Source organism: Vipera berus (assembly GCF_964194415.1).
Source record: "Vipera berus genome assembly, chromosome: 2".
In the NCBI taxonomy this organism is placed as follows: domain Eukaryota; kingdom Metazoa; phylum Chordata; class Lepidosauria; order Squamata; family Viperidae; genus Vipera; species Vipera berus.
In genome coordinates, this window is record NC_138203.1 from 289,798,863 (window position 1) to 289,824,168 (window position 25,306).

Consider the following 25,306-nt stretch of genomic DNA (forward strand, 5'->3'; position numbering starts at 1 on the left):
TCGGGAGGAAAAGCTGCGCCTGAAGCGGAGGATCGGGCCGGGCTGAGCCAGGAAGAGCCGGGGATCCACCGGGGGAGATTCCCGGATTCGGGGCTTCTGCCGGGAGAGGAGCGGGGGGGGGAAGGGGGGTCCCGGCTGCCTTTCTTGGGGGGGGGGCAGATCCAGTCGCGGCCCTTCCTGGAGGAGGAGACCGAGTGGAGACCCACTCCCGCTCTTGGGATTTCCGTCGCTGCCTTTAGGATCTCACAGGCAGATCCCGGAGGGGGGGGCAGCCTCGCTAGGGATCGCCCCCCCGCTGACCGAAGGCGAAGCCCGGAGAAGGTCGGTCAGCCTGGGAGGGAAGTTGGGACCGTCCGGAGCCTCCGAGGAGGATCCGACCTGGAAGGGATCGGGAGGGATCTCCTGGCCGTGAGAACCAATGGAACCTGGAATTTGGGGGGGGGGGGGTTTCTCCATCCCTGGAGGTCTTCAAAAAGAAGGTTGTGGAAGGATATTGGGGCGGTCTGAATAGCTCACCTAAATTGGCTCCCCAAAACTCTCCCTCTAGTGAGGGGGTCTGGAGCCCCTCCCTTTCAGACGGTCTTGGGGGGCTGCAGGGGGCTCTATTTGGGCGGGGGGGGGAACAGGACAGAGGCCTCGAAAAGCATCCAGAGGCAGCTTGTGGGGCTGAAGATGAAAGCGAGGGGAGGAAAAGGGAAGGGAGGGCTGGAAGGGGGGGAGAGCCCAGGAGCATGGGTGTGGGTGTCCTTATTGTGCTCCCAAAAGGAAGAGGGAGAGAGAAGCATGGATATTACTTTCCTTCCATCCCAGAGTGGGGGTCCCTCCGGATCTGGCAGGAAACGCCCCCCTAAAATTCAGCCCCCCCAGACTGAAGGGATTCCCCCAATTTTCTCCGCTTCGCACTATCTCCTCTTGTGGATGAACTCAGGCAGACTCTGCCCGGAGACCGATGACGATGCAGACGGGAGAATTCCCATTGGTCCCTCCGCTTTCCTGGCCCCTCCCAATCCCGAAGTCCGATGAAACCGCCCCTCCCCCCAAGCCAGACCCCCCGATTCCGCCTCTGGGCTGGGAGCCTCCGTCTCTCTCCCCTCCCTTTGGGGGCGCTTGTGGGGAGCATCCATGGGCTCCGTTGGGGTCCCTCTTTTGTTGCTGGTGGGGGCGCTGGCCCGGATCCCCGGAAGAGAAGCGGGGAAGGAGACCCCCGGTAAGGAGGGGGCTCGGAGGGGGTGGGGGGGAGGTTGAGAGGGGCCGTCAGTGCTCCTGGGCAGGGAGAGAAAGAAAGGGGGGACCCCAGCAGTGGGGAAAGGGGTGGAGGGCAAGAGAGGCGGGAGCCTGCAGGAGCCTCGATCTCCGCGTGGTCTCCGCCCCCTCCCTCAGAAGGACGCAGAGGGGTCGCGGGAAGGCAGCCCAGGTGGGATAAGAGACAGCTGGACCCCCTCTCTCGCCCCCCCCCGTGGCTAGTTGGGAGGGGGACCTTGCGGACCCCGAATTAGCGCCTGAGCCCCGAAGTTTCTGGCACCGAAAGAGGAAGGAGACAGAAAGCGAAAGCGAAAGGGGGAAACTGAGGCACTTTCAGAGCTGAATCCACAAAGGCCAGCAAAGAGTCTAAGAAAAAAGATGCTTTTTGGCAAAAGGATTTTTGCAACCTCAGTTTTTCTTCTAAATCTCCATTTTTTAAAGGGGAGGGAAGAGTTGAGCTTGGATTCCTTCTGGGGGGAGACCCAGAACCCCCCACCCCATATTCCCCCGTTGCTGAATTGGGACCTGGAGGCGAGGGGGGAACTGAAGGAGAAGGATATTTGGGGGGGTCTGAATTGCTCCCCTAAATTGGCTCCCCAAAACTCTCCCTTTAATGAGGGGGTCTGGAGCCCCTCCTTTTGAGACGGTCTTGGGGGGCTGCAGGAGTCTCTACTTGGGCGGGGGGGGGGGGACAGGAAAGAGGCCTCGAAAAGAATCGAGACGCAGCTTGTGGGGCTGAAGATGAAAGCGAGGGGAGGAAAAGGGAAGGAGGGGCTGGAAGGGGGGGAGAGCCCAGGAGCATGGGTGTGGGTTTCCTTATTATGACCCCCGCCTCTTATGCCCCCGAAAGGAAGAGGGAGAGAGAAGCATGGATATTACTTTCCTTCCATCCCAGAGGGGGGGTCGCTCTGGAGCTGGCAGGAAACGCCCCCCTAAAATGCAGTCCCCCCAGACTGAAGGGATTCCCCTCCCCCAACTTTCTCCGCTTCTCTCTCGGCTTCGCACTATCTCCTCTTGTGGATGAACTCAGGCAGACTCTGCCCGGAGACCGATGACGCTGCAGACAGGGAAAATCCCATTGGTCGCTCCGCTTTCCTGGCCCCTCCCAATCCCGAAGTCCGAGGAAACCGCCCCTCCCCCCAAGCCAGACCCCCCGATTCCGCCTCTGGGCTGGGAGCCTCCGTCTCTCTCCCCTCCCTTTGGGGGCGCTTGTGGGGAGCATCCATGGGCTCCGTTGGGGTCCCCCTTTTGTTGCTGGTGGGGGCGCTGGCCCGGATCCCCGGAAGCGAAGCGGGGAAGGAGACCCCCGGTAAGGAGGGGCTGGGCGGGGGGAGGAGAGGGGCCATCAGTGTTTCTGGGGGCGAGGAATGGGGCTGGGACCCCAGAAGTGGGAGAAGGGGTCGAGGGCAAGAGAGGCGGGAGCCAGCAGGAGCCTGGATCTCCCCGTGGTCTCCATCCCTCCCTCTCAGCATTTTTTTAAAGGGGAGGGAAGAGTTGAGTTTGGATTCCTTCTGGGGGGAGACTCTGAATTTGGGGAGGAGACCCAGAACCCCCCACCCCACATCCCCCCATTGCTGAATCGGGACCTGGAGGGGAGGGGGGAACTGAGGGAGAAGGATATTCGGGGGGATGTCTGAATTGCTCCCCTAAATTGGCTCCCCAAAACTCTCCCTTTAGCGAAGGGGGCTGGACACCGTCCCTTTCAGACGGTCTTGGGGGGGCTGCAGGGGGACAGGAGAGAGGGCTGAACCCCCAAATCACGCAAAGGCAGCTAGTAGGAGGGAAGTTGCAGGGGAAAAAAAGAAAATTTGGGGTATATCTAGGGAATCTGGGGGTTCTCTTCTCCCCAGGATCCCCAGCCCCCCAAGCCACAAAATGAAGTCCACACACATCCTGAAGACCCCCCTGAAGTTGCAGCCCCAAAGACTGAAAATCTTCCCCTCCCTCCCCTTCTCCGCTTCTCTTGGGAGGGATATTGGGGGGGTCTGAGTTGGTCCTCCAAACCCCCCCTTTAGTGAAGGGGGCTGGAGCCCCTCCCTTTCAGGTGGCCTGGGGGGGGCTGCAGGGGGTCTTTTGGGAGGGGGAGAGAAAAGAGGCCTGGAAAAGCATCCAAAGGCAGCTTGTGGGGCTTAAGATGGGGCGGGGGTGAAGGAAGAGAAAGTGGGGCTGGAAAGGAGGGGAGAGCCCAGGAGCATGGGTCTGGGTATCCTTATTGTGCTCCCAAAAGGAAGAGGGAGAGAGAAGTTTGGGTATTATTTTCCCTCCAGCCCAGAGGGGGGGTCTGTTCCCCCCCATATTTCCTGCAGGTTTGGGGGGGGGAAAGAGCCCCCCCTCGGGATCCAGCGTTCCCTGCAGACAGAGGGAGGGCTGGACCGGCTGAACTTCTGCCTGCCTTTTCCCACCTGGGGAGATGGAAGCTTTTTCCCCCCCTCCCTCATTTCCCCCTCCCCTCCAGACCCCCCCCACCAAGGGGGAATCTCGCTGGGACCGACGGTTCCCCCTCCCTCCTGCAGGGGGCGCCTTCCGGCAATCCCTCCCCTTCCCCACGTGGGCCTCTCCTCCGGTAGCCGCTGGGAACCATGGGCGCCGGAGTCACTCCTGACGCTGCTCCCCCCTCCCCGCAGCCCATTTCCTTTACCAGTTTAAGGGCGAGTGCCGCTTCCTCAACGGGACGCAGCAGGTGCGGTACCTGTACCGGGAGATCTACGACCGGGAGGAGTTTCTCCGCTTCGACAGCGCCCGCGGGGAGTTCGAGGCCGTCACGGCGTTGGGGAAGGAGGATGCGGAGGCTTTGAACAGGGATAAGCAGCTCCTGCAGGCCAAGAAGGCCGAAGTGAATCGCCTCTGCCGACACAACTACGAGGGTCTCCGGAGAGGTTCCATGGTTGGCCGGAGAGGTGAGTGGGGGAGGGGGAGTTCCATGGGGGGGGGGAATGGGGAGACTCCCCCCCCGTTTCATTTCATTGATTAGGGATCTCCCAGAGAAAGATTTGCCCATTTTTTATTCTCTGCTCTCACATCTATTTATTGATCCTCCTAATTTGCCCCCTCCCTCCCTCAAAGCGGGATTCTGGAGGGGGTGCGATTATAACATCACCCCTAAATAAAAATGTGTAAAAAATAAATTACCCTTAAAATGTTAGAAATTCTACAACGATGACAATTAAACAAGCAAAAGGGAAGAAATATATTCCTCTCCTTCCCTTTCGTCCCACGATCTTCCTTCTCTTCCCCAGGTCCAAAAAACCTCTTTCCGGAATATGATACAAAATATTATATTTTTCTGGGGGGGGGGGGAGGAATCCAGCAAGGTCTCTCTCTTGCCCAGTAGGTAGATAGATTTCAATATAATCTGTATGCTATATAGTATTTCAATATATTTTATATGAATAAATCAATAATATTTATTGATTGACTTATCAACTTTTTTTTATAAAGGACTTTATTGAATTTTATAGCGTTAGGGATAAAATAGGATGGGGTTAGGGATTAGGGTTTAGGGTGGGGTTGGGGTCAACATTGGGATTATCCCCCAATAACATTTTCTATCTTTAGCAAACAGGCTATTGTCTGGGTACATACGTTCAATTAACAATAGTTAATATAGTAATAGATATCCGTAGAGAATGTAATAAACGATAAATCAAAAACAGTATCAGTTACTCAATACATTTCATTCTTCCTACTATTATACATTCAATATAACATATCACATTCATTTCTCGCTAGTTCATTTTCCTAACCGTTGGTAAAAATGATCCCATGTTCTATAATAAACTGAATCTTCTTTCTCTTTAATCTCTAACGTCAATCTATCCATTTCTCCACATTCTAAGATTTTCTTAATTAAAACCTCTTCAGTTGATAAGTTTTCATTTTTCCAGCATTGGGCAAATGCTATTCTCGCTGCTGTCAGTACATGCAATATTAAATATTCATTCTCCTTCTCATAATTAGGTCCTAATATTCCTAACAAAACCAATTCTGGCTTAAATTCTGTCTTTACTCATCTTTTCCAACCATGTCTGTGTTTTAACCCCAAACCTTTTTGCTTTAAGGCCTGTCCACCAGATGTGATAGTAAGTACCTGGCCTTTGCTTACATTTCCAGAAATTATTTGAAGTGTTTTTAAACATTTTCGGTAATCTTACTGGTGTCATATGCCATCTGTAAAACATTTTATACAAGTTTTCTTTATATGAGGCTGGTTTAGTCAACCTGATATTTCTATCCCACAGTTTCTGCCAGTCTTCCAAGTCTGTAGAATATCCAAAGTTTTTTGCCCACGTTATCATTGTTTCTTTTACTTGTTCTTCTTCCATCTTTAAATTGAGCAGAAATCTATAGTTTCCTAATCAAGTTTTCATCTGTTTTTAACAATCTTTGATTGAATCCTGTCTGTTCTTTATGGAATCCTGTTCTCTTTATCTCTTTTGAATTTGCAAATATGGCCACCATGCTAAATCAATACCTTGTCGTTGTAAATCTTCTCTATCTTTCAATTTCCCTCCGTTATCCAAGATATCTTTATAAGTCAACGACTTTGTCATAATGAATTAAATTTGGGTAAGCAAAAGCTTCCATTGTTGAAAGCCATTCAAGGTAGCTTCGTATAGATTTTCTTCTTTATTCTTTATTCTTTCCCATCTCAAAGAAGTAGATTCCTTGTAAGGTGGCTTTGAAAATATCTCTGTGTTTTATTCCTCCCGTATCAACTTTTAAAACCATCTCTCTCTCTCCCAGAGGGACTTTGCATGGCACACACATAAAATATAAAACCACCAAAATAGTATATATAATTTAAGATTTAAAAGGCAGGAATCAGTAAAATCAAGTGATAATTTAATTTATTTCTTGCTGCAATTTGCTTTGTTCTGTTCCCTCCTGTGTCTCCCCCCCCGTGTCCCTCCTCCCCCCCCCCAGCCAAGCCCACCGTCTCCATCTCCTCCACCAAGCTGGACCCAGCTTCCCCCCACACCATCCTCCTCTGCACCGCGAGGGGCTTCTACCCCGTGGAGATCGAGGTCCGCTGGCTGAAGAACGGGCGGCCGGAGGAGGAGGGCGTGGCCTTCGGGGAGGAGCTCCAGAACGGAGACTGGACCTACCAGCTCCAGGTGATGCTGGAGACCCAGCCCCAGCGGGGGGACGTCTACACCTGCCAGGTGGGGCACGCCAGCCTGGAGGCCCCCATCACCATCCAGTGGGGTGAGCCCCTCCCCTCCGTCCCCTCCTGCTCTGGGGACCCCCTCCTGCCCTGAGAAGGGAAGGAGAGACCCTCCCTGTGGGGGAAGCGAAGATGGACCCTCCTGGGGGAGGGGGAAGCTGGCCCTGATCCTCCTGCTCAGGGGAGGTTCCTTCTCCTTCCCCAGAGCCCCGATCCTCCAACTCAGCCAGGAGCAAACTCTGGACGGGGATTATGGGCGCCCTGATTGGGGTGATCTTCTTTGCCACGGGGCTCTCCCTCTACCTGAAGAGCAAGAAAGGTGAGTCTGGGGGCTGGATGAGAGGTTGTGGGGAGGGGTCCATCGGGGGGGGGGCTCTCAGCAAGCTTAGCAGAGGGCAAGGAGGCCCCCTTGGACATTTGCTTGGGAAATTCTGTTCTTGGAGGGTCTGCTGTATAAGGGAGCATCCTGCAACCTATTATGGGCTATCGATGGGGAGGGGGACCCCCTGAGTCCTCCAGCCCATGAAGGGCTCTGATTGGCTCTTTTTCTCCTTCCAGCAATTCCCATCCAGCCTCCTGCAGGTGAGTTTCTCCTCAAGTTACAGATGTTTCTTTAACATTCATTAATTGTTCCTTTTTAAAAAAAAATGTGCCTGAACAAAACCTCCTTGCTGTGCATACAACAAATTTTTGAAATTTTGTGCAGCGTTTCCTTACAGAGACCTGAAAATGCATTGGAATCAAAAACAAATACAGACACACCACAAATAGTAAAATATTGACCAGGTTTTTTCCAACGTGGTGGGCGGGGAAGACTCCTCTTTTGATTAAGTGCCGCAATTATGTCATTTGGGGAAAATTCCATAAGTCCCGGGAAATGAATTGCTGGTCCTTTGCATCCTTTTCCTTCCTGAAATGGGGGTGGGGGGGGAGATTTTCCCTCATTCCGCCCCTGCATTTCAACCACCCCCCCTGCAGTGTGAGTCTGTGTTGGGGGGGGCTGATAGAGAGGAATAATAAGTTATTTACACTGAAGGTTTCACTTTATATTCTCATTTTCTCCCCATCTCTTTTTCTCTACAGCCCTCATGAATTAATCCTGGCATCCTTCCTGCTTCCTGATGGGAAAGAAAATTCTTTTTTTTTCTGTAGCTGATGAATTTCTGGCTTTTTTGCAACCTCTGAAAAATGGAGGCTCAAGATTTTAGATTAGGGAGAGGAGGAGAAGGGCAGCCTGGAGCTTTTCCTGTTGAGAGCCCCCCCCATCTTTCTTTCAGGGCTTCCCTTTCTTGGGAGGGAGGGGTGGAGACCATCTAGACTGACCCCGGGGACTCTGGGCCTGCCTGTCATTCCAGACACCCAAATCTCTCCCTGCTTTGAATCCACAGCAGCTTCATCTGCATCTCTCTTCCTCCGAATCCCTTCCCTTCCCTTCGCTTTGATGTAAAAGAATAAACATTGTAGGAAAACTCTGGAATTCCTCCTTCCTTCCTCTTCCTCCTCCTCTTTCCTCCCCCTCAAGGTGGGTCCTCCCTTCTCCCCTCCCTCTCTCCAGATTGAGGTCTCCCCTGCCTCTGCATAGACCATCCCGGCAGCTTTGGGTCTGAAGTCAGAACTGGTTTGGGAGGAGGGTGGCCAGATTCAGGGAGGGGAAGGTGCAGGACCCCCCCTCCTACTCACCCCCCCTTGCTCTGCTTCCCCTCAAGCCCAATTTTGAGGACTAGGATGCCATCAGCCACGGTCCTCCCCAAGCACTTGTGGGGAGCCATTCGGGGGGCATCTGTGACTCCCCCTACACTCCCCAAGCCATTTCAGCCATTTCTTCAGCACTGGAGGCTCCTGCCCCATTTTGCCTCCCAACGCCTCCCTCCCTTCCCCCCTCCCTTTTTGGGGCTCTCATGGTACAGACTCTCCTGCATGATGGTATAAATGGTAAAGGGTTCCCTCTGCTCAAGCAGGGGGTTGGACTACATGACCTCCAAGGTCCCTTCCAACTTCTTTCACATTCTATCAACTCTGTATGAACAGCCCCCTCCAGATGAACTCCAACTCATCCAGCTGCTGGGCAGGGCGAGGACTAGAAATCCCCTTTTCTCTAGGAAGTAGGGGGAGGGGTGTCAAGATGTGGCTACATTCAGACAACACGCGTGACCAGGGAAGGGCCCTCCTGACCTCTGACCTCAGCTGCATTCAGACCAGGGGAAAGCCGCCTTCACCCGCCCCTCAAGGGCCCCTGTGGGAGGCTGTTGGCTCTGGGAGGCTTTGGGAGTTTTGGGACCCCCCCAGTCAGCAGCTTCTGTCACAGCCTTTCAATGGCCTCCTTCCCCCCAAATAAATGGCTCCTCCTCTGAGGGAAGGACCCTGAAAAGGGGTGATTTCACAGATGTGGGGAGGGCAGAGAGCTTCCCGTCTGGTGGGCGGGGGGGGGGGGGCATTGAGGGGAAAATGGGGCAAACTCAACTCTCCCAAAATATTGGTGTCTCAGCACACACCTGCACCCACAACACACACACACACACACACACACACAGAGACCCCCTCAAAGAAGCAGCAGAGGAGGTGGAAGTAGGTGTGGGGGGGCTTCAGTCACCCCATAGGACTTTTCCAGGACTGCCCACCTGGCCCCACTGCCGCCCCACAGCCCTTCCTGCCTTTGGGCCTGAAGCCCCCTCCCTCTGGGCAGGGGAGACCCGGAGAACAAGGTTTTTTCTACAGTTTGAGGGCCCCCCAGGCCCCCTTCATGTCCAGGGCGGAAGACTCAATCCTGACTCCAGAGGAGGTAAAGTTGCCATAGTTCCCCCTCCTCCAATTCTGCCCTCAGGATCCCCCCCCCACTGCAACTGAGCCCCTCCCCTTCCATGCTGGTCCTCCTTTTCCTCTCCCACCCATCAGTGCCCCCCCCCCAGAGCTGAGTCTCCCTGTAACGTCTGAAGGGGGAGAATCGGAGCCTTTGCGTCCTTTGGGCCTCCGGGGACGTTTCTCCAACCCTCCGTTGTTTCTTCCCTGGGCTGTCCGGGGTCTCCTCGGGGGTCAGGAGGGGCCCCTCAGCCTCTTCCGGGGTGGGGGAGGCAGAAGACCGAGGGGGCCGCCCCACCCGGAGACTCAGCCATGGGGCGGAGCAGGACAGCTGCCCCGGGGAAGAATCCTGGCTTGTTGCCTGCTGGATCAGGGCCGGTTTCCCGGTTCCGCTTCGGGGGAGCCCAGCGCTTCAGGCCAGGGGCGGAGGGGGGGTCGGGGGGTCGGAAGCGGGACTCAAGCGCCTCTTCGGAGGTTGTGGAAAAGAGTTGCTGTGTTTGTGTGTTTGTGTAGGGCTGGGAGTGGCAGGGAGAACTCGGGGAAATTCACAATATTTGCTGGGGGGGGAGCATGAAAGGAGCCCAGAGGTTCTGCCTGGGTCAGATGAGTGATGCCCCCCCCCCGAGGCTGCCTGGATCCGGGACAGACTTTGTGCGACTGGCTGTGTCCAGATACACAACTGGGGGGCAGATTCGGACTCTGCCGCCTCCTTCGGCTGCGGGGGGGGGGAGGGACCCGGCTCTGGGCTGCCGGGGCTGGTGCTGGGCCGGGGGGGAGTTTGACCCCCTCCAGCCCCCTCCCCCCATTCCCGGAAAGGATTCAGGCCCCCTCTGGACCCCCCCAAAGCTCTTTTGAAGAGAGTCGGGAATTGAGGATCTGCCTGACCCGCCTTTGCGTAACTCGCCACAACCCCGAATCTCCACAGAAGACTAGAAAAAAAATGTTTTCCATTGATGTAGGGAAACAGAAGAAACAGGAAGTCTTTTTTTGGGGGGGGGATAGTTGTGGGGGGGGCAGAGAAAGGCTTTCAGACATTGATGGTGAAGCCTGTAATCCTATACTTGAAGGCGACGGATTACCGAAGTCCACAGAATTTCTATTAAAATTGCAGGACGTTATAAATTACAAATCCATCGTTTCCTGCAATAAACTCTCCGTCCATCCCTCCTCCTTCAACGCTGAGAACTTTTCCAAGGAAGAAGCTCCGATCAGATCCTCTCATCCATCCTGTCCACGGGGATTTTATTCTTCTCCTCTTTGGGCAAAACGTTTCCTTCCACTCCCATCCGGAAGAACGGAGTTAACCTCCGAGTCTGTTGATCCTGAGGACCGAGTCCCGGGGCTGATTCCTTTTCCCCTAAAATTCCCTTCCTGCCAGTCAAAAGGTTGAATTCATTGGCACGCAGCCAAGGGCAGGAATTGAGCCTCTATCCTGCTCATAATGTAAATTGTTTGTAAGGCTGATTGAGCTTCAATCCTTTCACCGGCCTTTAATAATCCACCTTCTCTTTCCTCAAAGTCTTCGTGTCAGGGAGTTCGTTAATGTTTATTCCGAATTAAGAGGAGAAATCTGGGAAGGCGGGAAAAGCTGAGATATTTCTGTTCAAAAGAAGCTTTGCACGAACACACACACGGAAGCCGGAGAGGGTTGTGGAGGAAAACCCACTCAGAATTTCCCCTCGGGAGGAAAAGCTGCGCCTGAAGCGGAGGATCGGGCCGGGCTGAGCCAGGAAGAGCCGCGGATCCATCGGGGGAGATTCCCGGATTCCGGGCTTCTGCCGGGAAAGGAGCGGGGGGGGGAAGGGGGGGAAGGGGAGGAAGGGGGGGTCCCGGCTGCCTTTCTTGGAGGGGGAAGCAGATGATCCAGTCGCGGCCCTTCCTGGAGGAGGAGACCAACTGGAGACCCACTCCCGCTCTTGGGATCTCCCTCGCTGCCTTTAGGATCTCACAGGCAGATCCCGGAGGGGGGGGGCAACCTCGCTAGGGATCGCCCCCCGCTGACCGAAGGCGAAGCCCGGAGAAGGTCGGTCAGCCTGGGAGGGAAGTTGGGACCGTCCGGAGCCTCCGAGGGGGATCCGACCTGGAAGGGATCGGGAGGGATCTCCTGGCCGTGAGAACCAATGGAACCTGGAATTGGGGTGGGGGGGGGGGTTCTCCATCCCTGGAGGTCTTCAAAAAGAAGGTTGTGGAAGGATATTGGGGCGGTCTGAATAGCTCCCCTAAATTGGCTCCCCAAAACTCTCCCTTTAGTGAGGGGGTCTGGAGCCCCTCCCTTTGAGACAGTCTTGGGGGGCTGCAGGGGGCTCTATTTGGGCGGGGGGGAACAGGACAGAGGCCTCGAAACGCATCCAGAGGCAGCTTGTGGGGCTGAAGAGGGGAGCGAGGGGAGGAAAAGGGAAGGGGGGGCTGGAAGGGGGGGAGAGCCCAGGAGCATGGGTGTGGGTATCCTTATTGTGCTCCCAAAAGGAAGACGGAGAGAGAAGCATGGATATTACTTTCCTTCCATCCCAGAGGGGGGGTGTCCCTCCGGATCTGGCAGGAAACGCCCCCCTAAAATGCAGCCCCCCCAGACTGAAGGGATTCCCCTCCCCCAACTTTCTCCGCTTCTCTCTCGGCTTCGCTCTATCTCCTCTTGTGGATGAACTCAGGCAGACTCTGCCCGGAGACCGATGACGATGCAGAAGGGAGAATTTCTATTGGTCCCTCCCGGTTACGAAGTCCGAGGAAACCGCCCCCTCCCCCCAAGCCAGACCCCCCGATTCCGCCTCTGGGCTGGGAGCCTCCGCGTCTCTCTCCCCTCCCTTTGGGGGCGCTTGTGGGGAGCATCCATGGGCTCCGTTGGGGTCCCCCTTTTGTTGCTGGTGGGGGCGCTGGCCCGGATCCCCGGACGCGAAGCGGGGAAGGAGACCCCCGGTAAGGAGGGGGCTGGGCGGGGGGGAGGAGTATGAGAGGGGCCGTCAGTGCTCCTGGGCAGGGAGAGAAAGAAAGGGGGGGACCCCAGAAGTGGGGAAAGGGGTGGAGGGCAAGAGAGGCGGGAGCCTGCAGGAGCCTGGATCTCCGCGTGGTCTCCGCCCCCTCCCTCAGAAGGACGGAGAGGGGTCGCGGGAAGGCAGCCAAGGTGGGATAAGAGGCAGTCGGACCCCCTCTCTCGCCCCCCCTCCCGTGGCTGGGTGGGAGGGGGACCTTGCGGACCCCGAATTAGCGCCTGAGCCCCGAAGTTTCTGGCACCGAAAGAGGAAGGAGACGGAAAGCGAAATCGAAAGGGGGAAACTGAGGCACTTTCAGAGCTGAATCCACAAAGGCCAGCAAAGAGTCTAAGAAAAAAGACGCTTTTTGGCAAAAGGATTTTTGCAACCTCAGCTTTTCTTCCGAATCTCCATTTTTTTAAGGGGGAGGGAAGAGTTGAGCTTGGATTCATTCTGGGGGGAGACTCTGAATTTGGGGAGGAGACCCAGAACCCCCCACCCCCATAATCCCCCATTGCTGAATCGGGACCTGGAGGGGAGGGGGAAACTGAGGGAGAAGGATATTCGGGGGGGGGATGTCTGAATTGCTCCCCTAAATTGGCTCCCCAAAACTATCCCTTTAGCGAAGGGGGCTGGAGCCCCTCCCTTTCAGACGGTCTGGGGGGGCTGCAGGGGGACAGGAGAGAGGGCTGAACCCCCAAATCACGCAAAGGCAGCTAGTAGGAGGGAAGTTTCAGGGGGAGAGAAGAGAGGCCTCGAAAAGCGTCCAAAGGGAGCTTGTGGGGCTGAAGATGGGGGTGAGGGTGGGGAAAGGGAAGGCGGGGCTTGAAGGCCGGGGGGGGGGGAGAGCCGAGGAGCATGGGTGTGGGTATCCTTACTGTGCTCCCAAAAGGAAGAGGGAGAGAGAAGTTTGGATATTATTTTCCCTCAGCCGGGGGGGGGGGTCTCTTCTCTGCCCCTATACTTCCTGCCGGTTTGGGGAGGGAAGAGCCCCCCCCCGGGATCCAGCGTTCCCTGCAGACAGAGGGAGGGCTGGACCGGCTGAACTTCTGCCTGCCTTTTCCCACCCTGGGGAGATGGAAGCTCTTTCCCCCCTCCCTCATTTCCCCCCCTCCAGACCCCCCCTCCAGACCCCCCCAAGAAGGGGGAGTCCCGCTGGGACCGACGGTTCCCCCTCCCTCCTCCAGGGGGCGTCTTCCGGCAGTCCCTCGCAGCAGGTCTCCCGCCCCTCCCCCTCCCCACGTGGGCCCCTCCTCCGGTAGCCGCTGGGGACCATGGGCCCCGGAGTCTCTCCTGACGCCCCCCCTCCTCCTCCCCGCAGCCCATTTCCTCTACCAGGAGAAGTCCGAGTGCCACTTCCTCAACGGGACGCAGCAGGTGAGGCTCCTGTACAGCCAGTTCTACGACCGGGAGGAGTTCGTCCGTTTCGACAGCGCCCGCGGGGAGTTCGAGGCCGTCACGCCGTTGGGGAAGGTGGACGCGGAGTATTGGAACAGGAATAAGCAGCTCCTGCAGTACACGAAGGCCGAAGTGAATCGCTTCTGCCGAAACAACTACGAGGTTTCCCAGAGCAATTCCGTGGTTGGCCGGAGAGGTGAGTGGGGAAGGGGGAGTTCCATGGGGGGGGGTGAATGCGGGGACTCCCCCCTTTTATTTCATTGATTAGGGATCTCCCAGATAAAGATTTGCCCCTTATTTATTCTTTGCTCTCCAATCTAGGAAATTTACTCATTGGTATTTATTGATATTTATTGATCCTCCTAAGCCGCCCCCTCCCTCCCTCAAAGCGCGGATCTGGAGGGGGTACCATTATAACATCACCCCTAAATAAAAATGTGTAAAAAATAAATTACCCTTAAAATGTTAGAAATTCTACAACGATGACAATGAAACATGCAAAAGGAGGGAAGAAATATACCGTATTCCTCTCCTATCGTCCCACAATCTTCCTTCTCTTCCCGAGGTCCAAAAAAATTCTTTCCTGAATATTATACAAAATATTATATTTTTCTGGGGGGAGGAATCCAGCAAGGTCTGTCTCTTGCCCAGTAGGTAGATAGATTTCAATATAATCTGTATGCTGTTTAATATTTAAATATATTTTATATGAATACGGTAAATCAATAATATTTATTGATTGACATCAACTTTTTTAATAAAGGATTTTATTGAATTTTATAGGGTTAGGGATAAAATAGGATCGGGTTAGGGATTAGGGTTTAGGGTGGGGATGAGATCAACATTGGGATTATCCCCCAAAAACATTTTCTCTCTTTAGCAAACAGGCTATTGTCTGGGTACGTATGTTCAATTAACAATAGTTAATATAGTAATACTGTAGAGAATGTAATAAAAGATAAATCAAAAACAGTATCAGTTACCCAATACATGTCATTCTTCCTACTAATATACATTCAAGATAGCATATATCACATTCATTTCTCGCTAGTTCATTTTCCTAACCGTTGGTAAAAATTATCCCATGTTCTATAATAAACTGAATCTTCTTTCTCTTTAATCTCTAACGTCAATCTATCCATTTCTCCACATTCTAAGATTTTCTTAATTAAAACCTCTTCAGATGATAAGTTTTCATTTTTGCACCTTTGGGCAAATGCTATTCTCGCTGCTGTCAGTACATGCAATATTAAATATTCATTCTCCTTCTCATAATTAGGTCCTAATATTCCTAACAAAACCAATTCTGGCTTAAATTCTATCTGTCTTTAGTCATCTTTTCCAACCATGTCTGTGTTTTGACCCCAAACCTTTTTGCTTTAAGGCCTGTCCACCAGATGTGATAGTAAGTACCTGGCCTTTGCTTACATTTCCAGAAATTATTTGAAGTGTTTTAAAACATTTTCGCTAATCTTACTGGTGTCATATGCCATCTATAAAACATTTTATACAAGTTTCCTTTATCTGAGACTGCTTTAGTCGATCTGATATTTCTATCCCATAGTTTCTGCCAGTCTTCCAAGTCTGTAGAATATCCACAGTTTTTTGCCCAAGTTATCATTGTTTCTTTCACTTGTTCTTCTTCCATCTTTAAATTGAGCAGAAATCTATAGAGTTTCCTAATCAAGTTTTCATCTGTTTTTAACAATCTTTGATTGAATCCTGTCTGTTCTTTATGGAATTCTGTTCTCTTTATCTCTTTTGAATGTGCAAATATGGCCACCATGCTAAATCAATACCTTGTCGCTGTAAATTTTCTCTATCTTTCAATTTCCCTTCGTTATCCAAGATACCTTTATAAGTCAACGACTTTGAATTAAATTTGGGTAAGCAAAAGCTTCCATTGTTGAAAGCCATTCAGGTAGCTTCGTATAGATTTTCTTCTTTATTCTTTCCCATCTAAAAGAAGTAGATTCCTTGTAAGGTGGCTTTGAAAGTATCTGTGTGTTTTATTCCTCCCGTATCAACTTTTAAAACTGTCTCTCTCACACACAGAGGGACTTTGCATGGCACACACATAAAATATAAAACCACCAAAATAGTATATATAATTTAAGATTTAAAAGGCAAGGATGATTAAAATCCAGTAATAAAAAAATTATTAAAAGGGGGAGGGCTTCGGGATGCTGACCGGCCCCACGGCTGCCTCCTCCTCTGCGCCCCCCAAGCGAAGCCCCAGACCCCATTTTCACCCCCTTTCTGGAATGGGGGGGCTCCCTTCCCCTCTGGGGCCTTTGGGATTTTAGGATAAAAAGTGAACTTCCAAAGGTCTGGAAAAGGGAATTAGGGAAGTTTCGTCTGCTGTGCCCCGTCCATCATTTTGTTCTTTTTATTCTTTATTCAGAGTCATTTGTTCATCCAGTTTTGGGGGTCTGGGAGAAAATCCCCCCTTGAGACCCCCTTTTCGGTCACAGACTCGGCTTCACCTGCAGCCGAATCGCTTCTCTTGTCCTACCTGGGAAGGTTCCTCATTTGGGGGCAAAGATCCAAAAAACACCCACAAACATCAGAACTGAATTTCGGGGATTCCTTCGGCCCTGAAGCCTCAGATTGTTTAGTTCCCTGTTCCAGATTCCTGGCAAATTGCCTACGTTTCTTGTTCTAGTTTTATTTGTTTATATTAAAAAAAAACTTATATATTTCTATCAACCGATAAGGTTTCATTGTGCAAAACCAATGTTTCATCTGCAGTTGTTGCCATTTCTTGTTGCCGGGGTCTGCAAAAATAATACGCTACCAAAGAATTAAATAAGATCTTTCTTCCACAAGAGGAAAACTGCCAGATCCCAAGAGAAAAAGGCATTTTACAGGGAGACGCTGGGAATTTGCTCCTTCTGGAAATTATGGAATATTTAAGGGGAAGCGACACAGATTTTGTTCTCTGCATATTCAGTCTGGAATTCATTCTTACACCTAAATTCTTCCCTGCAAACCCAGGGGGATAATTCACTGTTCATAAAAAAAATCCTGACCAGATCCCAGGATTGAATTGCAAATAACCAAACCTTTAAAAATTGCATGTTCTTAAACATGATATAATTATTAGCTGTTCGTAAGAGAATTCCTCAAGGGAGAAAAACGTGGTTAGCAAAAGGTCTCTGAGCTGGAGTGGATCTATGAAAGTAGTTATAGTGTTTACCTTTTTTAATGAAAATTATCAGCCCTTTTGATCAGTGACGTCATCAAAGTAAAGAAACCCACGTGGTGTTGATTACGTCAGCAGATCATGGCCCTACGCGGAAGTAACCGCCCTATTTTCAGATAAGGCGTCTTGAACCGAACCCCATCAATAAGTCCAGGCAGTCAAGCCTCTGGGTACGTGATTAGCTTCACCCTAGACTAATTCTATCGACATTCAAAACAAATGGAATAAGCTAAATAAAGTAAATAATGAACAGAGGCCTCTGCTTTTGGGAAACAAGCCCTACTTTGGGGAGCTGTGAAATAATAATAATAAAAAATGCTTTTTATTTCTAATCATTCTAACCTAATGATGCTTTTAATTTTTGTGGAGTTTTAAAAGTCAGCGCCTCAAAAGCAGGGAAAAAGGGAGGCCCTAAAAGGATTTATGTTTTTCCATCTTCCAGGATCCCCTTTAATTTCTTGCTGCAATTTGCTTTGGAAATGACTTCAAACAAATAATATTTTAAGGAGTGAAAAGGGATCTTGGCCTGAACTAACCAACTTGGTCTCCCGTTCTGGGTCCTCTTTGTGTCTCCCCGGTGTCTCTCCTCCCCCTTCTCCCCTCCAGCCAAGCCCACCGTCTCCATCTCCTCCACCAAGCTGGACCCAGCTTCCCCCCACACCATCCTCCTCTGCACCATGAGGGGCTTCTACCCCGTGGAGATCGAGGTCCGCTGGCTGAAGAACGGGCGGCCGGAGGAGGAGGGCGTGGCCTTCGGGGAGGAGCTCCAGAACGGAGACTGGACCTACCAGCTCCAGGTGATGCTGGAGACCCAGCCCCAGCGGGGGGACGTCTACACCTGCCAGGTGGAGCACGCCAGCCTGGAAGCCCCCATCACCGTCCAGTGGGGTGAGCCCCTCCCCTCCCTCCCCTCCTGCTCTGTGGACCCCTTCCTGCCCTGAGAGGGGGGGAGAGACCCTCCCTGTGGGGGGAGCCGGGATGGACCCTCCTGGGGGAGGGGGAAGCTAGCCCTGATCCTCCTGCTCAGGGGAGCCTCCTTCTCCTTCCCCAGAGCACCGATCCTCCAACTCGGCCAGGAGCAAACTCTGGACGGGGATTATGGGCGCCCTGATCGGGGTGATCTTCTTTGCCACGGGGCTCTCCCTCTACCTGAAGAGCAAGAAAGGTGAGTCTGGGGGCTGGATGAGAGGTTGTGGGGAGGGGACCATCCGGGGGGGACCTCTCAGATGGCAAGGAGGGTCTTAGCTCCGGCTGGTGTACTTGAACGCCAGGTCTGTCGCTAATAAAGCTCTTCTCGTCCGTGATTTGGTCGAGGGTGAGCAGGCGGACCTGGCTTGCATCACGGAAACTTGGTTGGGCCCAGAGGGCGGTATCCCTCTGGTTGATCTTTGCCCACCAGGTTTCCGGGTGCTACACCGGCCTCGTGCTCAGGGTAGGGGTGGGGGAGTGGCTGTTGTTATGAGGGAGACCTTGTGTCCACGGGAGGCCACCGTTCCTCAGATAGTCGGGTGTGAGTCTCTCTTTTTGAGATGCGGCCCTGGCGCGCAGTTGGGCTTGCTGCTGGTGTACCTTTCGCCTAGTCACGCAGCAGCAGCCCTGCCTGAGCTCCTCGATGTCCTCTCTGGGTTGGTGATTGAGTTCCCGAAACTTATAGTTTTGGGGGACTTCAATCTACCATCTCTGGGAGGATCATCTGAGTTGGCTCGGGAGTTCATGGCTTCCATGACGGCCATGGACCTGACGCAAGTAATTTCGGGACCGACTCATCAGGGAGGCCACACCCTTGACCTAGTTTTCTTATCTGGACGGTGGTTAGATGATCTTGGTGGGGGCTCCCCAATTGTTATGCCCCTGTCATGGACCGATCATCATCTCCTGCGGCTGGTCTTCCGTTTTGCCACCCCCCGCCGTGGGTGTGTGGAACCAATTAGATGGTACCGCCCCAGACGCTTAATGGATCCCCAGAGGTTCCAGGCGGCGCTGGGGTCCCCACCTGCCTCCCTTGCTCACAGCTCGGCAGACGCCTTAGTGGAAGCCTGGGAAAGGGCAGCCACTGAGGCGCTTGACCGAGTTGTACCCCTGCGGCCCCTGACCCGGTGCAGATCCCGTCGAGCTCCATGGTTTTCCGCGGAGCTCCGGGAGATGAAGCGTCGGAGACGGGGCCTAGAGAGCGGTTGGAGATCCAGCCGATCCGAATCCGACCGATTGCGGTTAAGAACCTATATTAGGTCTTATCTCGCTGCGATAAGGGAGGCGAGGTCTAACCACTTCGCCACCCTTATCGCGTCCGCAGATAATCGCCCGGCCGCCCTGTTTAGGGTGACTCGCTCCCTCCTGAATCAGGAGGTGAGGGAGGATCCCTTGCAGGGTCGTGCCGAGGAGTTTAACCAGCATCTGTCGGACAAAATCGCTCGGATTCGGACCGGTCTGGACTCTGACTGGGCAGAGTCTGTCGAGCAGGACACGGGCGGTCTTGTCGATATCACCTGGGAGGAGTTTGATTCTGTGACTCCGGAGGAAGTGGACAGGATCATGGGGAGGCTGAGCACCACCACATGTTTATTGGACCCGTGCCCTTCCTGGCTGGTCTATGCAGCCCGGGAGAGGACACGCAGCTGGTTCCAGGCAGTTATATCGGCTTCTTTGAGTGAGGGTAGCTTCCCCGCCGTCTTGAAAGAGGCGGTGGTGAGGCCCCTCCTCAAGAAGCCTGCCTTGGACCCAGCTGTATTGAACAACTTTCGTCCTGTCTCCAACCTTCGCTTTCTTGCGAAGGTTGTTGAGAGTGTGGTGGCACATCAGCTCCCTCTGGTCCTGGATGAAGCGAATTATCTAGACCCGTGCCAATCGGGTTTCAGGCCCGGGTACAGCATGGAGACGGCATTGGTCGCGCTGGTGAATGATCTCTGGAGGGCTCGGGACAGGGGGCATTCCTCTGTTCTGGTCCTATTAGACCTCTCAGCGGCTTTCGATACCATCGACCATGGTATCCTGCTGCGGCGTCTCAGGGGATTGGGAGTGGGAGGCACGGTTTTACAGTGGTTCTCCTCCTATCTCCAGGGACGTTCGCAGTCGGTGTTGGCAGGAGGGCAGAGGTCGACCGCGAGGTCTCTCATTTGTGGAGTCCCTCAGGGGTCGGTCCTCTCACCTCTCCTGTTCAACATCTATATGAAACCGCTGGGTGAGATCATTCGTGGTTTTGGAGTTGGGTATCATCAGTATGCTGATGATACCCAACTTTTCTTTTCGACCCCAAACCACCCCAGTGATGCCCTCGCCGTGATGTCCCGTTGCCTGGAGGCGGTTCGGGTCTGGATGGGGAGGAACAGACTTCAACTCAACCCCGACAAGACCGAGTGGCTTTGCATACCTTCATCCCAGGTCTATTCGGACATTCCATCTCTCGTTATGGGAGGTGAACTATTACCCCCCGTAGATAGGGCTCGCAACTTGGGAGTCCTCCTAGATTCACGGCTCACTCTGGAGGACCACATAGGAGCCGTGACTAGGGGGGCTTTCGCCCAGGTTCGCCTGGTGCGCCAGTTGCGGCCCTATCTAAGCCGGGATGATTTATGCACGGTCACTCACGCGCTCGTGACCTCTCGACTAGACTACTGCAACGCTCTCTACATGGGGCTGCCCTTGAGGACCACCCGGAAGCTCCAACTGGCACAGAATGCAGCCGCGAGAGTTGTGTTGGGAGTTTCCCGATACTCCCATGTCACACCTCTGCTCCGTGAGCTGCATTGGTTGCCAGTTGTCTTCCGGGTGAGATTCAAGGTACTAGTAATGGTGTTTAAAGCCCTACATGGCAGGGGTCCGGAGTACCTTAGGGAACACCTGCTGCCGGCGTCAACTTCCCTCCGCCCTGTGCGTTCCCACAGAGAGGGACTCCTCAGGGTGCCACCGGTCAGAGAATGTAGATTGGTGGCCCCCAGGGGGAGATCTTTCTCTGTGGGCGCCCCGGAGCTATGGAACCAGTTACCGGTTGAGCTCCGGATGGCACCCGATCTGCGCTCCTTTCGCCGCGATCTGAAAACATACTTGTTCGAACAAGCCGGCCTGGCCTGAGGGGGGATTGGTGGGGTTTTTATTATCATTTTATTGGGGTTTTTATTAATGTATTAACTGTTTTTATGGGCATGTATTTAATTATTTTTTAATTTTTGTAACTTCTGTTTTATTCTTGCCCTGTACACCGCCCTGAGTCCTTCGGGAGAAGGGCGGTATAGAAATATTAATAAATTAAATTAAAAATTAAATTATTGGAAATTTGCTTGGGAAATTCTGTTCTTTGAGAGTCTGCTGTATAAGTGAGCATCCTGCATCCTATTATGGGCTATCGATGGGGAGGGGGACCCCCTGAGTCCTCCAGCCCATGAAGAATTCTGATTGGCTCTTTTTCTCCTTCCAGCAATTCCCATCCAGCCTCCTGCAGGTGAGTTTCTCCTCAAGTTGTAGATGTTTCTTTAACATTCGTTAATTGTTCCTTTTTTAAAAAAATATGTATCTGAACAGAACCTACTTGCTGTGGATAACACAAATTTTTGATATTTTGGGCAGCGTTTCCTTAGAGAGACCTGAAAATGCATTGGAATCAAAAAGAAATACAGACACACCACAAATAGTAAAATATTGACCATTTGGGGAAAATTCCATAAGTCCCGGGAAATGAATTGCTGGTCCTTTGCATCCTTTTCCTCCCTGAAATGGGGGTGGGGATGGGAGATTTTCCCTCATTCCGCCCCTGCCTATCAACCACCCCCCTGCAGTGTGGGTCTGTCTGGGGGGGGCTTATAGAGAGGAATAATAAGTTATTTACACTGAAGGTTTCACTTTATATTCTCATTTTCTCCCCTTCTCTTTTTCTCTACAGCCCTCATGAATTAATCCTGCCGTCCTTCCTGCTTCCTGATGGGAAAGGAAATTCTTTTTTTTCCAGTAGCTGATGAATTTCTGGCTTTTTTGCAACCTCTGAAAAATGGAGGCTCAAGATTTTAGATTAGAGAGAGGAGGAGAAAGGCAGCCTGGAGCTTCTCCTGCTGAGAGGCCCCCCCCATCTTTCTTTCAGGGCCTCCCTTTCTTGGGAGGGAGGGGTGGAGACCATCTAGACTGACCCCGAGGACTCTGGGCCTGCCTGTCATTCCAGACACCCAAATCTCTCCCTGCTTTGAATCCACAGCAGCTTCATCTGCATTACTCTTCCTCCGAATCCCTTCCCTTCCCTTTGCTTTGATGTAAAAGAATAAACATTGTAGGAGAACCCTGGAATTCCTCCTTCCTTCCTCTTCCTCCTCCTCTTTGCTGCCCCTCCAGGGTGGTCCTCCATTCTCCCCTCCCCCTCCCTAGATTGAGGCCTCCACTGCCTCTGGATTGATGATCCTGGCAACTTAGGGTCTGAAGCCAGAACTGGTTCGGGAGGAGGGTGGGTGGATCCAGGGAGGGGAAGAGGCAGGACCCCCCCTCCTACTCATACCCCCCTTTGTTCTGTTTCCCTTCAAGCCCACTTTTGAGGACCAGGATGCCATCGGCCACGGTCCTCCCCAAGCACTTGTGGGGAGCCATTGGGGGGCACTTGAGACTCCCCTCACACTCACCCAGCCATTTGAGCTGTTTCTTCAGCACTGGAGGGTCCTGCCCCATTTTGCCCCCCAACGTCTCCCTCCATCCCCCCTCCCTTTTTGGGGCTGAGATTCTGGCTGATGAGGGCTAAACTTTGGGGAGTTCCTTTGGGGAGGGCAAGGACTACAATTCCCTTTGTCTCTAGGACATGGGAGGGGGATCAAGATGTGGCCACATTGAGACAACACGTGTGACCAGGGAAGGGCCCTCCTGACCTCTGACCTCAGCTGCATTCAGACCAGGGAAAAGCCACCTTCACCCATCCCTCAAGGGCCCCTGTGGGAGACTGTCAGCTCTGGTGGGCCTCGGGAGTTGTGGGGACCCCCCCCGGTCAGCAGCTTCCATAACAGCCTTTAAATGGCCTCCCTCCCCCCAGATAAATGGCTCCCCCTCTTAGGGAAGGACCCTGGAAATGGGTCATTTCAGAGATTTGGGGAGGGCAGAGAGCTTCCCACCTGGGGGACAGGGGAAAATGGGGCAAACTCGGTCCTCCCAAAATATTGTTGTCTCAGGACACATATGCACCCACAACACACACACACAGAGAGAACCCCCCTCAAAGAAGCAGCAGAGATGGTTGGAATCTGGGGTGCAGGTGGTGGTGGGGCTTCAGTCACCCCATAGGTCTTTTCCAGGACTGCCCACTGCCCCCCCACAGCCCTTCCTGCCTTGGGGCCCAAAGACCCCTCCCTCTGGGCAGGGGAGACCCGGAGAACAAGGTTTCTTCCACAGTTTGAGGATCCCCCCACCTGGGCGGACGACTGGATCCTGAGTCCACAGGAGGTAAAGTTGCCAAAGTTCCCCCTCTTGCTCTGGGGGGGACCCTCCCCATCCCCCTCCTCCAAGTCTTCCCCACTGAAACTGAGCCCCTCCCCTTCCATGCTGGTCCCCCTTTTCCTCTCTTTCCCACCCATCAGAGCCCCCCCTTAGAGAGCCGAGTCTCCCCCTAACATCTGAAGGGGGGGAATCGGAGTCTTTGGGCCTCCGCGGACATTTCTCCAACCCTCCATCGTTTCTTTCCTGGGCTGTCCGGGGTCTCCTCGGGGGTCGGGAGGGGCCCCCCAGCCTCTTCCCGAGGGGGAGAAAAGGCAGGGGCTGCCCCACCCAGAGACTCAGCCACGGGGCGGAGCAGGACAGCTTCCCCGGGGAAGAATCCTGGCTTGTTGCCTGCTGGATCAGGGCCGGTTCCTCGGTTCCGCTTCGGGGGAGCCCAGCGCTTCTGTCCGGGGGCGGAGGGGGGGGAAGCGAAACTCCAGCCCTTCTCCAGCTCTTGGGGGTTGGGGAAACACACAAAGGGCCTCTCTGTGTTTGTGTGTGCGTGTGGGGGGATGTTGAGGGCTGGGGGGGCAGGAAGAACTCAAGAGAAAATCCAAATCTCGCTGGGGAGACATGAAAAGAGGAGAGGAGTTCTGCTCTGATCAGAGGCTGCCTGGATCTGGGACCCCCTTTGTGCGACTGGCTGTGTAGACACAACTGTGGTGCGGTGGGGGGAGCCCCTCCCCTCCCTCCCCCCTCCTGCTCTGGGGACCCCCTCCTGCCCGGAGAGTTTCTCCTCAAGTGATAAATGTCTCTTTTAATATTCGTTAACTGTTCCTTTTTCAAAAAAAAAATGTGCCTGAACAAAGCCTCTTTGCTGTGGATGACAGATTTTTGAAATTTGGGGCCAAAAAGAACTCGGGCACAAAAGAAGTGACTTACAACCGTTTTTCACACTTAACGACCGTCGCAGCCTCCCCGCGGTCACCACATGATCAAAATTCAGACACCTGGTAACTGACTGGTATTTATGACGGTGGCATCCCGGGGGCTTCGCGTGACCCCCATTTGCCACCTTCTGACAAGCAAACTTCCCTGGGGAAGCTGGATTCACTTAACAACAATGTTACTCACTTAACGACGGCACAGGTTCACTTAACGACTGTGGCCGGAAAGATCATAAAATGGGATTTAAATTCACTTAACTAGTGACCAAAATGTTGGGTTCCATTGCGGTTGTAAATTGAGGGCTATTTTTATGAACTAGGATAGGATAGGATAGGATAGGATAGGATAGGATAGGATAGGATAGGATAGGATAGGATAGGATAGGATAGGATAGGATAGGATAGGATAGGATAAATTGATTGAAGAATAGAACAAATTGATTGCAAAATTAGAATACAATACAATATAATAGAATTGATTGATTGAAAAATAGAATAGAATAGAATAGAATAGAATAGAATAGAATAGAATAGAATAGAATAGAATAGAATAGAATAGAATAGAATAGAATAGAATAAATTGAAGAATAGAATAGGTGGAATAGAATAGAATAAAACTAAATAATATTAGAATAGGATAGGATAGGATAGGATAGGATAGGATAGGATAGGATAGAATAGAATTGAAGAATAGAATAGATAGAATAGAATTAAATAATATTAGAATACAATAGAATAGGATAGAGTAGAATAGATTGATTGAAGAGTAGAATTGAACAAATAGATTGATTGAGGAATAGAATAGAATAAATTGATTGATTGAAGAATAGAATAGAACAAAAGGGGTTTTGGGGAGGAGGGCAGGGCCTTCCTGGTGGGGGTCTCCCCATTGACCCCCCCTCTCTCCCGCAGAGCTGGTCTTCCCCCCCATGGCGAACGTCTTCTGTGCCAGGAAAGGCTTCAGCCTGGACTTCCTGCTCCGGCCCAAGGGGCCCCCCAGGAAGATGCCCCCCCGACCCCCCCGCCCAGGAGCCCCCAGCCCAGAGAGACGGACATCTGTGCCCCCTTCCCAAAGATCAAAGCCACCGGCCGCAGCATCGCCGGAGCCCTTTTCTGAGCGGGGGGGACTCTGGTGGGGGGCCAAGCATGGCGCTTTGACGGGCCAGGACCGGGCCCCCCACCCTAGACACGAAGTGGGGGAGGGCAGCAGCAT

At 52.9% G+C, this 25,306-nt stretch overlaps 2 protein-coding genes across 3 annotated transcripts; both read left to right on the forward strand.

Annotated features, from left to right (window-relative positions):
• Positions 1-1,085: 1,085 nt before the first annotated feature.
• LOC308662219 (rano class II histocompatibility antigen, A beta chain-like) lies at positions 1,086-7,864 on the forward strand. Of its 2 annotated transcripts, none has more exons than XM_081317786.1 (6): positions 1,086-1,207; positions 3,867-4,139; positions 6,166-6,447; positions 6,612-6,725; positions 6,965-6,988; positions 7,490-7,864. In XM_081317786.1, the coding sequence occupies exons 1-6, from the start codon at positions 1,123-1,125 to the stop codon at positions 7,501-7,503; spliced, it is 792 nt and encodes a 263-aa protein (XP_081173912.1). In that variant the 5' UTR covers positions 1,086-1,122; the 3' UTR covers positions 7,504-7,864. The 2 variants fall into 2 exon arrangements, with proteins under 2 accessions (XP_081173912.1, XP_081173911.1); XM_081317785.1 differs by lacking the exon at positions 1,086-1,207 and adding an exon at positions 2,382-2,551.
• A 4,109-nt stretch (positions 7,865-11,973) lies between these two features.
• LOC308664660 (H-2 class II histocompatibility antigen, E-S beta chain-like) lies at positions 11,974-22,028 on the forward strand. The gene is made up of 6 exons (XM_081322098.1): positions 11,974-12,115; positions 13,490-13,762; positions 17,378-17,659; positions 17,823-17,936; positions 21,183-21,206; positions 21,645-22,028. Exons 1-6 carry the CDS (start codon positions 12,031-12,033, stop codon positions 21,656-21,658), a joined length of 792 nt encoding a protein of 263 aa, XP_081178224.1. The 5' UTR covers positions 11,974-12,030; the 3' UTR covers positions 21,659-22,028.
• Positions 22,029-25,306: the final 3,278 nt, after the last annotated feature.